Source organism: Eumetopias jubatus, unplaced genomic scaffold (assembly GCF_037043125.1).
Source record: "Eumetopias jubatus isolate StellerSeaLion01/CBP00866 unplaced genomic scaffold, mEumJub1_p1.0 scaffold_3, whole genome shotgun sequence".
Taxonomy (NCBI): Eukaryota; Metazoa; Chordata; class Mammalia; order Carnivora; family Otariidae; genus Eumetopias; species Eumetopias jubatus.
The window spans coordinates 63652638-63665652 of record NW_028274809.1 but is presented as its reverse complement, the minus strand read 5'-3'; the positions used below and the strand labels follow the sequence as shown (position 1 = coordinate 63665652).

General features: G+C 40.3%; 1 protein-coding gene across 1 annotated transcript in view; it reads right to left on the bottom strand.

The window, feature by feature from the left end:
• Positions 1–557, bottom strand: part of STK39 (serine/threonine kinase 39) — a 295831-nt gene extending 295274 nt beyond the window's left edge. Inside the window, exon 1 of the mRNA XM_028124999.2 lies at positions 188–557. Within this exon, the coding sequence (XP_027980800.1) occupies positions 188–386 (199 nt within the window). The 5' untranslated portion in view covers positions 387–557. The remainder of the gene's footprint in view (positions 1–187) is intronic.
• Positions 558–13015: the final 12458 nt, after the last annotated feature.

The window sequence follows — 13015 nt, the reverse complement described above, 5'->3', positions numbered from 1 at the left end:
GCGCTCAGAAAACGAACAAAAAAAAAAAAACTGTTGAAGCCGGTAGGCCCCGAAGCCGGCCGCTCTGCCTCCCGGGCGTGCATGCAGGCGAGCCCGGCATCTCGCGCCCCCTCCCGCCCCCGGCCGCGCCTCCCTCCCGGCCTCGGCGCTCGGCCTGGGCCGACCCCGCCGTGCCCGCCGCACTGACCGATAACCTCCTGCAGTTCGTACGCGTCCCTGCAGATGGGCCAGCCGACGGCCTGCGCCGCCGGGGCCGGGGCCGGGGCCGCGGGCGCTGCCGGGGCCGCCGCTGCTGTCGCGGCCGCGGGCGCCGCCGCCGCCGCTGTCACCGGGGCTGTCTGCTGGGACTGCTGGACGTGCACGGGCGAGCCGCTTGGCTCCGCCATGATGCTGCCGGAGGAGAGCGGGAGGACGAGCCGGCCGGCGAACGACCTTCCACTTGAAACTTCCCTTCCCTCACCACCGACACCTCTCGGCCGGCGCACGCCCTCCCCGCCGCGCCACCGCCGCCGCCGCCGCCGGAGCCAGCCACGAGGGGAGGGAGCGAGGGAGGCCGAGCCGGGCGGAGGGAGGAGGCAGGGCCGGCAGAGGCGGGGTGGGGAGGAGGCGGCGGCCGCCGCGCTCGTCGCGCGCCCCGAGCCTCGCGCGCGCAGTTCTCTGCCTCCGCGAGGGGAACCGCCGCCCCGCCGCCCCCTCCCGTTCTGCTCGAGGCCGGGGAAGTTTCCACGCAAGGGGAGCAAGGCGGGTTTGTGTTTGCTTTGAGGGCCCGCGTCCCAGACTGTCAAGCTCTCCAGAAGATGCCCCCTGGGGACCCCGAGGGCGGGGTCGTTGAACCGCCGCCAGGTTCTCAGATTCAGAAGTCGCCCCAGCTAAGGAGAACCTGAAGTTCATTTACAAGTTAGCGAGAGAGACACCTACACGCGGGCCGTTTGTAGGACGCCAGTTAAAAAATAACCCAAGTTGTGACTTTCCTGCACATTACCTGCCAATATCCCTTTCCCACCTTGTCTAATCTAATCTCAGCCCTTCTATTCCCCCCCTCCCCCCGCCGAGTGAAACATGATTCCTTAGGTCCCTGGCTGTTCACAGACTTTTCTTCATTTGTTCCCAGCTGCCTGGATCCCAGGGAAGTGATACAAGAGCCTATGAAGTTAGTATTTTAAAAATGTAAGGGGTTTGGACACTTTATTTCAAATTGTGTTCTTAATAACATGCCACATTAACTCCTTACGACAAAAGATAGCAGGCATTTCTTTTGCAGAGCATACTGCCTCATAAACTGCTGAAAACTTTTGATTAATTGCTGGCTTTTTTTTTTAACACTCCCAAAATTACCTCATCTTTAAAATTGCTAAGGTATAACCACAGGTCTTCCTAATTATAGGTGTCATATTTCACGCTGAATGTTCCCTGTGTTCCCTCCGTAGTCATGACCAAGATTACACCATTCTTGTCTTAAGCAGAAATGGTGCAGTGAACCAATGGTCCTATTGGTCATTTTGCCAAAATTATCTTGTGTAGTTTTCATAACAACAACTACTGAATAAATGCATTAGAATAATGAGCATTATTTTAAAAAACTCTTAAGAAAGATGTGATACTTAGTCTTCTGCGTTTATACACAAAAATCTCAAGTTTTTTTGAAGACAGGAAACTGAGAAATTCATTAGGAGAAATGTTATATGTCTAATCAAACAGTGATGTAAACTAAAATGAGTGCTTAATCTCTTACAGCATTATGGAACAGATGGGGTAAAGCAACTATGGTGCTCTGGTCTATAAGCAGAAATGTATGCTGAACTAAGAAAGTGTACATCTTTTATGCATGGGTGTTCAAAAACTGTGTATTGATTGTAATGTCTGTCAAGAAACAGACAACTTCATGAACAAATAAATTCTAGGCCTCTGATGTTTTCAGTGGGGAGTAACAGGGAATAGGGGACCTCTCCTTTTCAAGGGCTGTTCCCCACCCCAAAGAACTTTTAAGGACTGTTTTTAAGGGAAAAGAAAAATGATTATATTGAATATGACCTCCATTTTGTCATATGAATTTATATTTTGAATTTCAAATCATGAAGTGAGACCGCAAAGGCCAGGAAAGTTCTTGGAACTTAATCGGAAAACATGATGCTGTCAGGACCAATAGCACAGATTTGAATCAAACACAGATCACTTAGTTTCCTACAAAGAACAACTGTTCCATAGTCACATACCAGATATCTGTACCCGGCCCACCACTTTCCAAATGGCTACCAGAAAGAGGACTTGCAAAAGCTGATGACTCAGTGTAGACCCATCACTACTACCAGTAAGTGGGTTTAAAGAAGAATGTTTACTATCAGTGGCCTTTAGAATCATTTTTATATCTAAAGAACAGAACGTTAATTATTTTTTAAATTATAAAAGCATTCATTAGAATTTTAAGTTAATGTTTTCATAAGCAATTGAGTGAAGTGGTACTTAAAACTTAGAAATAAGTGTATTTAAAAAGTATTCAACTGATAGGCAATTTTCTCTGAAAGCCCATTACTAAACTTAAACTGAAAGATGGCAAGGGAGGAAGCCTTTAAAATATAAACAAGCTTTACTTCAATACATAAAGAATACATTCAGTCAGAGACTTTAAAACAGAAAAAATAAGAGTCTAAATTTTGTTAAGCTTTTACAACTGCCTCATTATAGGTCAGGGTTTCTTGAGTTCAGCACTTCTGATAATTTGTGCCAGATAATTCTCTGTTCTCCTGACCGCTACTCATTAGATGCAGTAGTACCCCCACTCTCAGTCATGACTACCAAAAATATCTCCAGACATTGCCTCTGAAGAGCAAACTGCTGCCTTAGATAAACTATTTATACAAAATTGTCATCTTATAAACAGAGTATCGCAGTGGTTCTTTACTTTACAAAAAGCATCTATAGTATTCAGTTAGTTATTCGTAAATCCTGAAGGGGATCAGAATCTGCAACCCCAAAATATGCCACTTTGGCATAAGAGCTATTCTGAGCTGAAGGCAATTAAGAAACAACAGACACAGGAAGAGCTCTCTGCTCCCCCATATCTGCCTAAAAACAGGGCATAAATTTCCCGCTTGTAAATGGAATTTCCATTCATAAAGGAAATTTCCATTTGTAAAGGTGCCCCCTCTTCCATAACAGAAAGAGAAGAATGACTCTTCTTGGGAAATGGCACTGAAATGAGTCTGCATGAACAATCTGTATCTATCCTTAGTTTACCTTACACACTTCCCAGCCCCCATCCCATAATTTACCCCTGCTAGGAGCCAAACCTCTTTTTTCTTTGTCTAACCACTTCTCCACAATTTATCACCCTTTGTTAAAATGGTATATAAGCCCACCTCTTTGTTTATTCATCACTGAGTACTCGTACATATATGGTCCTTGCACATTCGCAAACTGTTTTTTCCTTTGCTAATCCGTCTTTTGTCAGTTTCAATTCTCAGGCCTCCAGTCACTAAATTTAAGAAGTTAGAGGAAGGTTTTTTTCCTCCTCTACAATCCTTTGAAAATCTAAGAGATGTGTAGTGTAGTAGCCAAGGTTTTGAAGAAAGAAAGTGCCAGAATCAAATCTTGCTCCCACCATTTTTTATCTCTGACTTTGGACTTATTAAACTTTGTCTCAATTTCCTCATTCACACCATTAGCATCCTAATAACTTCCTTGTGGGTTGTTACAACATAATTTGTATGTAAGCAGCTCCACTTAATGGCTGACACATAGTACATGCTCAGTAAAATGAAAACCCTCATCAATGTCATCATCATCATTATCCTTATCTGCCAAGATTTATAACATAATATATAGGAGAAAGAGACATAATAATGGCAATCATGAACTGTACAGAATATAAGCTCCCTGAGGGCAAGAATGTTTGTTCCTTTGGTTCACTGCTGTTTCCCAGTGCCTGGAATAACGCCTAGCATGGAATATACTCAGTAAATATTTGTTGAAGGAATAAAATAACACCTTTTAAATGTATAAAAACATGCTTTTAAACATCAGAATGAGTCAGCTATGTCAAGGGTGGATTACATGGGAGGAAACCGGAGGCGGAGAGACCTACTTGAAAGCCACTGTTATAGTCAAGTTAGAGAAATGTGCATGTGAATAAAGCTCATGATATTGAAGATAATGATGAGGGGTAGATTTAAGAATTATTTAAGGAGCAGAGAAACAGAACTTGATGACAGATGAGATTCCTTTAAAAATCAAATTGCCCCAATGCATTAAAAAATAGTAGATGTACACAAGTACAATTTATAAAATGTTTTAGAAATACGTCTAGTGAAGGAATGGGAGGCTCTTGATTGACAGATGGTCTTTCTCCCATGGCTAACCTGTAATCTACTGCAAAGTCACTGCCACTGCATGGTGGGAAAAGGCCAGATGTTCTTGGGTGGGAAGAAAAGCTATCACCATATCTTCCATCTCCAACTCTTTCATACTTATGCTTTTAGTAACTGTATTTGAGGGCAAATTGTGGAAGAGCTGGATTTTAATTCAAGCGATTGCTTCTAAAGACAAGGATCCAACGTTTTTGAGTTAGGGTGATGGCAAGGCATAGTAAAAAAAGGGATCGGTTTAAATCAGTAATGGCTGGATTGAAATACTTGCTCTGCACTTACTAGCTGGCAGCTTAAACTCTCTCAGCCTGTTTTCTTAAAGCGAGGACAATCACCCCAGGATGACTGGGTGGCTGGGAGGATGAAATGAGCTGGTATGGGCAACACACCTGACCCACCGCACACACAAGTGGCTGCAAAATTCTGGACTGGGAGAGATCCAGGGTGGGGGGTAGTCTCAGGGGAAGGTAGGTATTATAGGTTGAATTGTGTCCCCTAAAAAGATATGTTGAAGTCCTAAACCCCAATACTTGTGAATATGACCTTATTTGTAAATAGGGTCTTGGCAAACGTAAGCTTAGGTTGGGCCCTATTCCAGTGACTGGTACCCTTCTAAGAAGAGGAAATTTGGACCCAGAGACACAGACACACACAGGGAGAATGCCATGTGATCAGGGAGGCAGAGACTGGAGTGATAGGTCTATAAATCAAGGAATGCCAAAGATTGCCGACAGCAACCAGAAGCTAAGAGAGGGGCATGGAACAGATTCTCCCCTAGAACTTCTAGTAGGAACCAACCTTGATTTTGGACTCCTAGACTTCAGACTGTGAGCGAATACATTTCTGTTATTTTAAGCCACTTGGTGTGTGGTACTTTGTTACAGCAGCCCTGGGGAACTAATATAGCAGGATTACAGGATTTGTTCTTTAGCCAACTGCATGCTATTTGGGCTGACTTTAGCAAAGAGCACTAATGGAAATTAGCCACTCCTTTGGAGCCACCACGCTACCAAAAACCTGGACTATACAACTTGCTTTTAATATAATTTTCAAAACAACCTGCAGAGTAAATATCTAAATGAATTCTTGGCAGAGATGTCAAATGTCCATCTGAAAAACGTGTTCAAGAATATATGAACCTGGGCACCTGGGCTCAGTCATTAAGCGTCTGCCTTCAGCTCAGGTCATGATCCCGGGGTCCTGGGATCGAGCCCCGCATCAGGCTCCCTGCTCAGCGGGAAGCCTGCTTCTCCCTCTCCTGCTCCCCCTGCTTGTGTTCCCTCTCTCTTCATCTCTCTGTCAAATAAATAAAATCTTAAATATATATATATATACATATATATATATGAATCTTTCCAACTTTGAAGACCTTTCCCACTTAGCATACTGATAGAGATGTCATGTGTTTTCCACTGGCACAGCTGATGCTATCTATCATCTGAAGTCCAGAACGGGTGTGATTCTATTTTATTAGGTTTAACACAATTTAGTGTTAAGGTGTCATTAGGGCTTATTTCCCAGGCATAAATGGAAAAAGAGGCTTAAATCTATTTTAAGTTGAATTATGGCAAAGATACTGCTTCTTAAATTCATCATATGTGATTAAGGAATTAAACTTATATGAATTAGAACTCGCAGACATGTGTTTTCATTTATTTCCCGACCACAGCTTGAAATTGACTTTCTACTGCATTTTTGTATTACAGACAAAATTGCTCTGGTAACAGTTAATGCCTCTTCATTAATCTCAAAGGTTTCTGACCATGATAGAAAGGTTTCTAGTCCTGGGGTGCCTTAGTGGTTCAGTCGTTAAGCGTCTGCCTTCGGCTCAGGTCATGATCCCAGGGTCCTGGGATCGAGCCCCATATGGAGCTCCCTGCTCGGCGGGAAGCCTGCTTCTCCCTCTCATACTCCCCCTGCTTGTGTTCCCTCTCTTACTGTGTCTCTCCCTATCAAATAAATAAATAAAATCTTAAAAAAAAAAAAAAGGTTTCTGGTCCTGATAGAGAGTGGTCTTACTGGAAGCCCTAATCTCTGTACCAATAGGAGAAGACCTCCATATTTAGCAAGATTTGCCCTTTTCTAAAACATCCAAAGGCATTATGGTAAGTCTGTGCAACATATATATTTCTTTCACGATGTAATCTGTCTAAAACCTGATAGTCCTGTCCCAGGCAGAATGACATTAAAATGTAATTAAAAGCAATTTGATTCTTTAATGCTGACTCCATCCATTGAAGAATCTCAAATAGGAATTCCATTCATTACACAAAACAGCACTTTCTGAAAATATTTTGTTCATCCCTTTCACCTTTGGATTTTTCCAAATACCAAAGATATCTCAATGCCTTTCTCTTCTTATTAAAAAATCCTCTCACCAGAACTATCCACAAAACCCTGAACACTCTTCAATCTCTGCCTCTCTGGCCTCCCAGCTGAACTCAGATCTTTATCAGGAGTGGTATCTTGGGTTACATGCATTCTGAGACAAAGGAGGACCAGGGGCTGCCCTGGCTTGTACAGATGGGTATGTAATAAAACACTTGTAATTTAACATATTAATAGTCTTTCATTCAGTAAATACATTTCTAGGGACTATAATTTGCATGGCACTTTGCCAAATGCTATAGGAAAATAAAAGACAAAACTACCTCCGCCCTTAAGAATTGTATAACCCATACAACTCCACTTTACCCAGTGTCCAATCTTCCAGGGCCCCAACCACCCCCTAAAGTTACTAAAACATGTGAACAGCTAGAGGTCACAGATGTCATAGGATGGGTCAGTTTGCCGATCAAAATGAGTAACTTCTTTTGTTATTGACTGGCAAAGTCTAAGCAGCAACAACAAAGCGAAACCATCCCCTTCTGGTGCTGAAGTCAAGGAATCCTAAGAGAAATAGCAGGAAATGGCAAGAAAAATTAAAATGAATTTCAGACAAAAGAGAGGAGAGCACAGAAGGAGAGGTGGATGTTAGGGGTGGGTAGAGATACTTTGAGAGACAGATGCCTTTGAAATCAAGCAGTTAGAAGAGGACAGCAGAAATGGCCTTGAAGAAAGAAAAGAATTAGGGTAGAAGGAAGTTCAGTGTCAGGGGCCAGACCTGCATCAGAGGAGACACAGTCCAGGTGCAAGCGCATATGTCTACACAGTGTGAGCAGTGGACCATGTCACGCTGAACAGTGCTGGCCCAGCATGGCACGTTGTCCTGCCAGAAAGCTAGCCCAATGTTGCCAGATCCTCCGGTTGTTTCGAGAGAAGCCAGCAATTCTGATTTCATGTGAAATTTCTCAGTTTTTAAATATTGGCCCAATTTTATACAATGCTGCGCAGAATCAGATACCATATACATAATGTGTAAAAACGAGAAAACACTAAGAAGAGTCTTCAACTAAGTACCTACTAAGTGAAACATGGATCAGAATGATAAACTCCAAATTCAGGGTAGTCATTACGTGGAGAGGATAGGCAGGGGAAAGGCACACAAAGGGCGTCCATGGCATCTGTAATGTTTTATCGCTTTAATAAAAATCTGTAATAAATACAGCAAAATGATAAGATTTGTTAGACTGTTTGGCAGGTCCATGAGTTTTTATTACCTTTGTATCCCTACCGTGCTGTATGTTTGAAATATTTCACAATTATAAAACAATAATACTGGTTAGGCCAAACATTTTTAGCCCACGTCAGACCAGTGGAGCACCATTTTGCAGCCTCCGCATAGCATGTCTCAAACAAACAAACAAACAAACAAACAAACAGAGAGCCATGCTCGGGTTAGTCCAGGGAGTAAAGCACAAGTGGTCCAGGTGTCTTTCAGTCTGGCTGGACGTCAGAATCTCTTGTGCATCTCGTTAAAATTCTTCAGGCCTGGGTGTTGCCTATATTCTACTAAACCATAGCCTGCTGGTGGAAACTGGGCATCTAGATGATTCTACTGGGTAGTCCAACTTGCAAATAACTGTGAGGGCCCTGAGAACATCACTGTGATACAGAAAAGCCACAACAACTAGAAAAGCACCAGGGCCAGGGGACTCCTGTTCATGCACTCACTCTCTCAAATAAATAAAATCTTAAAAAAAAAAAAGACGAAGTCTTTTTGAAATAAGAACTGTTGAAATAGTAACTATTTTTAAAAATATTTTCATTGAAATGTTTAGAATAAAATAATATTTAGTGCATTATTTTAAAGAAACAAACTATGAACCTATCATGTGTGAGCTTTGGGCATAGGAATGTGGAATGATGGAAAGATGGATGAGACATGTCCCTGCTCTCAAAACTTAATATCTAATGGGACAGACAGACATGTAAACGAATAATATATCCCTTGGGGACAGGGAGATTGGTCACATGTACAAGACTAGTTTTGCCTCAGAAACTCCAAAGCTAGACATTTAGGTTATTGGGCCACAGGGTCCTATTTTAACCATTCTCTGGTGGCCTGGGTTTGATGGAGCGACCCCTGAAGCTGGAGGAGAAGAGCAGAATGGAGAAGAAGAGCCATTCAAAAAAATTTTGACTTCAGATGGTATTAATGCATGAAGGGTTCAAAAATGAAAAGTCTTGAAAGAATGCTCTTGTCATAAATGAATCAGATTTACCCACAAAAATTAAGGTTCTACCTTTATTTATTTTTTAAAAGATTTTTATTTATTTGAGAGAGAGAGAGCATGAGGGAGGGGAGGGGCAGAGGGAGATGGAGAAGCAGACTCCCTGCTGAGCAGGGAGCCCGACACTGGGGCTCAGTCCCAGGACCCCAAGATCATGACCTAAGCTGAAGGCAGACACTGAACGACTGAGCCACCCAGGCGGCCCTTTTACCTTGATTTCAAGAGAGGTTTTTTTCTTTGATAGAAAGAAGACTTTAGTGTGACTTTGTTTCAGAACCCCACACATGAATCAATCACTGAGTGAATGAATGAAATTTTAAACCTCATAACAAAGATAACTTTGGATCATAATATATATTTTGCTTTATGGTAATTTTCAGTAATGTCTATAATTCCTCTCACAATAATAATGATGATTACAGTTTATGGAGACATTGTATCAAGCATTTTAGTTACATTCTATCAATTGACCTTCACCTACAACTTGATGATGTAGGTCACATTTTGTGCATTTTTATAGACGGAAAAGCTGAAGGTCATAATGGTTAAGTAACTAAAACCGAACCCTAATCCAGTTTATCTGTAGCAGAGCCAAGATTCAAATCTGCTCCGTCCAACTCCAAAGTCGGAAAGTTATACTTTGTATTATATCCCTCTATCTCTTGACAAGGCATCTTTGCTATTATTACATTAAAACTTTTAAACAAACTTTTATTAACTAAATTAAATTACAATTTAATTTTAAAATGACTATTGATGTGTGATGCAGTTTAATGACACTTAAAGCCAGAAGATAAGGTTGCAGATAGCCAAGAATGGAGTATTCCTTCTTAAAACAATAATTTTTGGCAATTTTGAGTTTGGAGACAAATATTCCATATGTGCCTCTATACCTCCATTCAAATATTATAAATATTACTTCTAAAACTACCTTTGTGCACCACCAATAATATTCTGTGAACAATGGCTATTGTTAATCTGTGTTTTTAAAATGGTAAAGTAGGGCACCTGGGTGGCTCAGTTGGTTAAGCGACTGCCTTTGGCTCGGGTCATGATCCTGGAGTCCCGGGATCGAGTCCCACATCGGGCTTCCTGCTCAGCAGGGAGTCTGCTTCTCCCTCTGACCCTCTTCTCTCTCGTGCTTTCTATCTCTCATTCTCTCTCTCTCAAATAAATAAATAAAATCTTTAAAAAAATCTTTAAAATGGTAAACATTAGTTTCAATAATCAATATAAATAATTTATCAGTTTGGTCTTCAAATCAAGTAAAAGCTATATGACAGTATTTCATGGTCCATTAACTAATAAATGGGGGCAGTTAATTCAGTCAAGTAGTGAATAATTTTCAAATCAACTGTTCCTCAAATACAAAGGATAGTGGTATATATAAAGAATTCAAGAGACTAGAAAAGGCCAAGTAATATTATAGAACTTTGAAACATCTTTCAATAGATAACCCAATATTTTTTCACTTTTATAAGTTTAAATCTTTAAAAAATTTCATTAAAACATAAAAGAAAATTTTGAAAAAAATCATATTTTCTTGTGTTACTAATCCACACATTATTTGAATATTGAGAATCATAGCAAGCTTACCATTTTGTCTTCCTGTGGCTATAAAGTAACATCCTGTGATGGAGGTAACATTATGTCAATAAAATGCTATTTTATTGACAAAAACATTTTCTTAAAAGATAGCAAGAATGTTTATTGTGAAATGAAAAGCAGCAGTCCAGTAACCCAAAAGGCTCATATATCTGTTGACAGAATTAGAGCACTTGCTTTATCCAATAAGCAATTGATATTGGGAATAGTGGCTGATGACAAAATTACAAAAGAGTTCATTAAAAAAATTATTTTCCTTTTGAATATACATTCCATGTACAAGTTATAAAAATTTAGAGATAGAAAGGGTGTAGAGTGAACACTACATTTCCTTCCTGCCCTTATCTTCCACCCATGTGGCTTTCTTTTTTAGAAACAACTACTATTACTTTCTCCTTGCATCCTTCAAGAGATACTCCATGCATATGCAACTATGTGAATACATTATTTTCTCTACTAATGACAATACATACTGATCCATAGCTCCACTTTTTTCCACTTAACAAATATTTCAGAAAAGGTGTTACGGAGTCTTTTTTTTAGACCTAACTCTCTGTTGTCCATCTTTTCTTTTTTTTACTGAGGCATAATTTGCATTCACTAAGATGCAAGATTCAATTTGATACATTTTGAGACTGGAATACAGGAGTATAACCACTTCCCAAAGCAAGATATAGAACATTTCATAATTATTCTTCTTAAAAGCTAATTAATATTCCATTGCATGGATGTGCCATGATTGATTTAACCAGACCTCTATCGATGGACTCTTTTGCTGTTACAAACACAACTGCAGTGAATAATATGCACACATATGTTATTGCATGTGTCCAAGTGTACCTGTAGGAAAATTCCTAGAAGTAGGATGGCTGTATCAAAGGGGATGTGCATTTTTCATTTCAAAAGATATTAACAAGTTACTTACCATAGGGGTTGTACTGAATTACGCTCCTGCTAACAATGTATAAGATTCCCTTTGCAGTATATTGTGGTTACGAAGCTGCCTGATCTCCACCCATCTGGTGAGTGAAGAAAAAAGTGTGATTGTAGCCTTAATTTTATTCCTCTCATTTGGAGGGATGACGAGCATCTTTTCCTGTGTTTAAGTGACAGGAAATAGCTTCATCCCAAAAGAGAATTTGAGTAAAAGCAAAGATGCTGTAAAGCCTAGGCCATGCATTTGAGGTAATGAACAGTAACAGAGAAGACCTGACATTTATTCTGACCTTTCAAGAGAAGCTGGACAAAGTAATGTTTTTTGGAGGACAAAAGAAACTTGATAAAACTTGATATTTTCAGTATGACCTAAGAAGAAGATGCCAAAACCTTAAATGGAAAACTCCAAGAAACCAAACATCTAAGAAAGTATGCCTGACCAAATCACAAATGAAGACAATGCTAATTTGTTTCTTCAACATGAGTGGTATTGTCCATGCTGAATTAATCTTCAAGGTCAAACAGTCAGGCAGGCTTATTATGCAGAAAGTCTAAAACATCTGTGGGATTGTGTGCTGCACAAATCATTCCTTGGTCATCCATTTTATTCACCACACTTTGAACAACTTTTGGCCAGTTTTTAAAATCAGAGCAAGTCTAAAAGGTAAAAAGCCCCTACAAAAAGAAAACAAAACTTGCCAGTAAGGATATTCAAAAGAGTGTGGCTCCAGTTCTAATGGCAATTCCAAGAGAAAAGACTCAAAATACTTGGCGCAATACTTGAAATATGCATCTTAATCTATTAGAGACTTAAAATCCTTCAACTACCCTCTCCCTCTCCAGTAAAGTGGAACAACAGAGCAACAGAAAGAACATTACTGTTGGATTTATTAGACTCCCTTATTAGTTGCAAAATATTAAGTCATTTTTTTTCTGGGCCTCAGTTTTCTTTTCTGTGAAGTTCAGATGATAAATTTACTTGCCCAATTAACTAAGAAAGTTCTCTTCCCCCTCCTCTGAATCTAATTATTGTTAGACCCAGAAATAGCAATTGAAAACAAAACTCTTGAGATTTAAAAAACTGGTTATGAAAAATTTAGGTTTCAAATTAGGAAGCATTTTCTTTTACCAACACCATGATCAAAAAGCAAAACCTTAAGTTGAACACTTAAGGAAAAATATGTACAAAGATATATTGTCAGAGTTCATTTGCAAAGAACAGAATACATTCTAGCTACTTAAAAAGTAAGGTATTTATTGCAGGACATTAAAAGACTTTTAGATCTTGGGGAAGGAATAAAAGGACTGAGTTGGGTTGAACCTTCAGAAAAGATTCCCATAGTTACACTGCAGTATTGGGGCACTACCTTGGGTTGAATAGTTACCCCCAATTCATATCTACCTAAAGCCTGGAAATGTGGCCCTGCTTGGAAATAGGACCTTGCAGATACACTCAAGTTAAGATGAAGTTGTTCTGGATTAGGGTGGGCCTTATTGGGA